The sequence below is a fragment of the Miscanthus floridulus genome, chromosome 17 (genome assembly GCF_019320115.1).
Source record: "Miscanthus floridulus cultivar M001 chromosome 17, ASM1932011v1, whole genome shotgun sequence".
NCBI classification, from domain to species: Eukaryota; Viridiplantae; Streptophyta; class Magnoliopsida; order Poales; family Poaceae; genus Miscanthus; species Miscanthus floridulus.
In genome coordinates this window covers 5,300,398-5,302,969 of record NC_089596.1, presented here as the reverse complement: position 1 = coordinate 5,302,969, position 2,572 = coordinate 5,300,398, and the positions used below count along the sequence as shown (strand labels likewise).

The window sequence follows — 2,572 nt, the reverse complement described above, 5'->3', positions numbered from 1 at the left end:
TCGGGCCCTATGGTCTTAACAAACGGAAGGGTCGATCGCGTAAATATTTTTTCATTACAAAAAGGGAAGAATGTATGATCAAACAAACGAAATGAAATGAAATTACGAAATGAATCCATGAAACCATTTCTAGGACATGAAAGTACCGACACTTGTTCACATATTACAAATAAATGTTTATCAAACTAATTCAACTAACTACTTCCGTGGAAGAAGAACCGTTTCTTTCAGCCTGTTCGCCAAGTTCCGCGCAAGGGGAGTCACCGCCTTCTCCATCTCGTCCAGCTCAGCATCTTCATAGATAGGCGCGAAGCCTTGGCTCATTACCTCCAGGTTAATCTCCCGATCATAATGGGAACGGGCGACAATGAAGGCTTGGGTGATCCCGGCGTGAAAGGCATCCTCCTCAAGTTGGCCCACCCACGCCGTGATACCCGCGGCACGAGCCACGAGTGAGCTAGTTTCCACTGGCTGCGCCACCCTTAGGGCATCGATGACCACCCCGATAGTGGCTTGCAAAAGGTCAAGCTTGTCACTCTTGGTCTGAAGGATCCCTCACACTTCGGTAAGCTCCTTGTCTAGCCTGGCAGCGACGCTCTCGGTGTCCAACCTTCGGTTCACCGCAGCTCCAAGATCTGCCCGGAGGGAGTCAATCACCCAACGCGCCTCGTTGCGCTCCTAGATGGCCCGGTCACGATACCCACAGGCTATGCCATGCTCTGAGCGAAGTCTTCCCTCGGTCTGGTGTAGCTCGTCCCGCTCCTCGTGCAACCAGGCGATCACCTCGGTGTCCCGGTCCGCCCTCTGTTGCAATGTCGCGGACCTCTCCTCAGCCTTCAGCTTGAGGCCCCGCTCCATCTCTAGCTCCACCAGGAGCTCGATGGCCTGCTCACTGGCCATGGCATCCTTCTATAGCAGCTCGTCCTACTCCTTTCGAAGCCTGGTGGTCGCCTCATCGTCTAGCTTCACCCTTGCTGACAAGTCCTCGAACATCCCATGGAACTCCTCCATGTCCTGACGCGCCTCGGCCTCCCGCTGCTGGGCGGCAGCAAGCTATGTTCCCACATCTCCTTGCAGCTAGGCCTCCTCAGTAAGACGGTCCCACTCCGCCTTTTGCTCATGGAGGAATCAGGATTTGTTCTGGCTATAAGCAACGATACACTAAAAAGAAGACCGGTATCAAAAATACGAAAACATAAAAATACATGAAGAGAGAAGAAAACAAGGGAGAAGATTAAGCGGGTACCTGGCCAGTAGGAACAAGGATCTTGTGTAGGGCACCACTGGCCTGGCTCAAGGCATCCATCACAATCGAGAACCCGATGTCAAGATTCTCCCGCTCCATGCTCTTGGAAGCATCGTCAAGCGAGAAAAGAACCGATGTTGGGTCCTGAGCGGCCATCCACTGGAGCGGCGGCTCACCCCATGTGGGGGAGCGGCTGCCCCCAAAAATAGGGCTGGGGATGACCTTCTATGGGTCTTCTCCACCACCGCCATGACACTTGGAGACCCTTCGGCCATGTCCTCCTCCATCCGGCCTGCCTCGAGCGCCGCGGCCTGGGCCGTCGGTGGCGCGGATTGCGCCACCCCCTCGGATGCCACCATGGCAGCATCCGACCCCGCCGGGCTTGTCATGGTCACGGGCACCTCTATCTGGGCCTCCGGTGGCACAGACTGCGCGGCTCCCTCGGACACCACCGTGGCTGCATTCGACTCCGCCCGGCCCGCGTCAGGCGCCATCACTTGGGCCGCTGGGGGCACGGATTGCGCCACCCCCTCGGACACCACCACGACTGCGTCTGACTGCTCCTGGCTTGGCGCGGTCATGGACGCCTACTCGGCAACCACCGAGGGCACGGGCACCACCGCGGGCGCCGCCAGACCGGGCAACGAGGCCACAACGCCATCGCCGCTCCTGCCCGAAACAGGAGCAACGTTAGGCAGCACCATCCGTCCTGCCTGAAGAGCAAGGCTCTTCTTAGGCGCCATCCCTAGAGGGTGGCCCTGTCGCAAGAATCTACAAAAGGGAAAAAGGCATAAGGTCGGAACAGAAAAATAAAAAGGAAAAACGAGGGGAATCGGTGACATACTCTGGCGCTTTTGGGCGACGGGTATGTTTTGGGGACGAACCCTTGGACCCCTGCTCCAACTCATGTGGGTGGGACCGTTTTGAGCCTGCCCCCTACTCCAAAGCAGGGGGGCTCATCTCCCTTGTCTCTGAGGGTGCGGCGACAGGGCCGCTCCCCTCCATCGGTTCATGGGGTGCGGCGACAGGGCCGCTCCCCTCCATCAGCTCATGGGGCGCAGCAACAGAGCCACCCCCCTCCGTCGGCTCATGGGGCACGGCGATAGAGCCACCCCCTCCATTAGCTCATGGGGCATGGCATCGGAGCCATCCCCCTCCATCAGCACCTCGGGGGTGGCCTCGGATCCATCCCCTCCCATCCACCGATCCCCCGCTGGCACCCCGAGGGTGATGGTAGATCCACCGGCTCCCACTGGACCCAGGGGCAGGCCTGGCTCCACTGTCCTCACAGACTCGCTTCCCCCCACGTGGAACAAGAAGGGTCCC

At 58.7% G+C, this 2,572-nt stretch overlaps 1 protein-coding gene across 1 annotated transcript; it reads left to right on the top strand.

The window, feature by feature from the left end:
• Positions 1-1,519: 1,519 nt before the first annotated feature.
• LOC136515123 (cell wall protein SED1-like) lies at positions 1,520-1,963 on the top strand. The gene has a single exon (XM_066508816.1). The coding sequence runs from the start codon at positions 1,520-1,522 to the stop codon at positions 1,961-1,963; it is 444 nt and encodes a 147-aa protein (XP_066364913.1).
• The last annotated feature ends 609 nt before the right edge of the window (positions 1,964-2,572 follow it).

What these genes read in the sequence shown, in the direction of transcription:
- LOC136515123 (XM_066508816.1), top strand. Translation starts at nt 1,520, where the DNA reads ATGTCCTCCTCCATCCGGCCTGCCTCGAGCGCCGCGGCCTGGGCCGTC.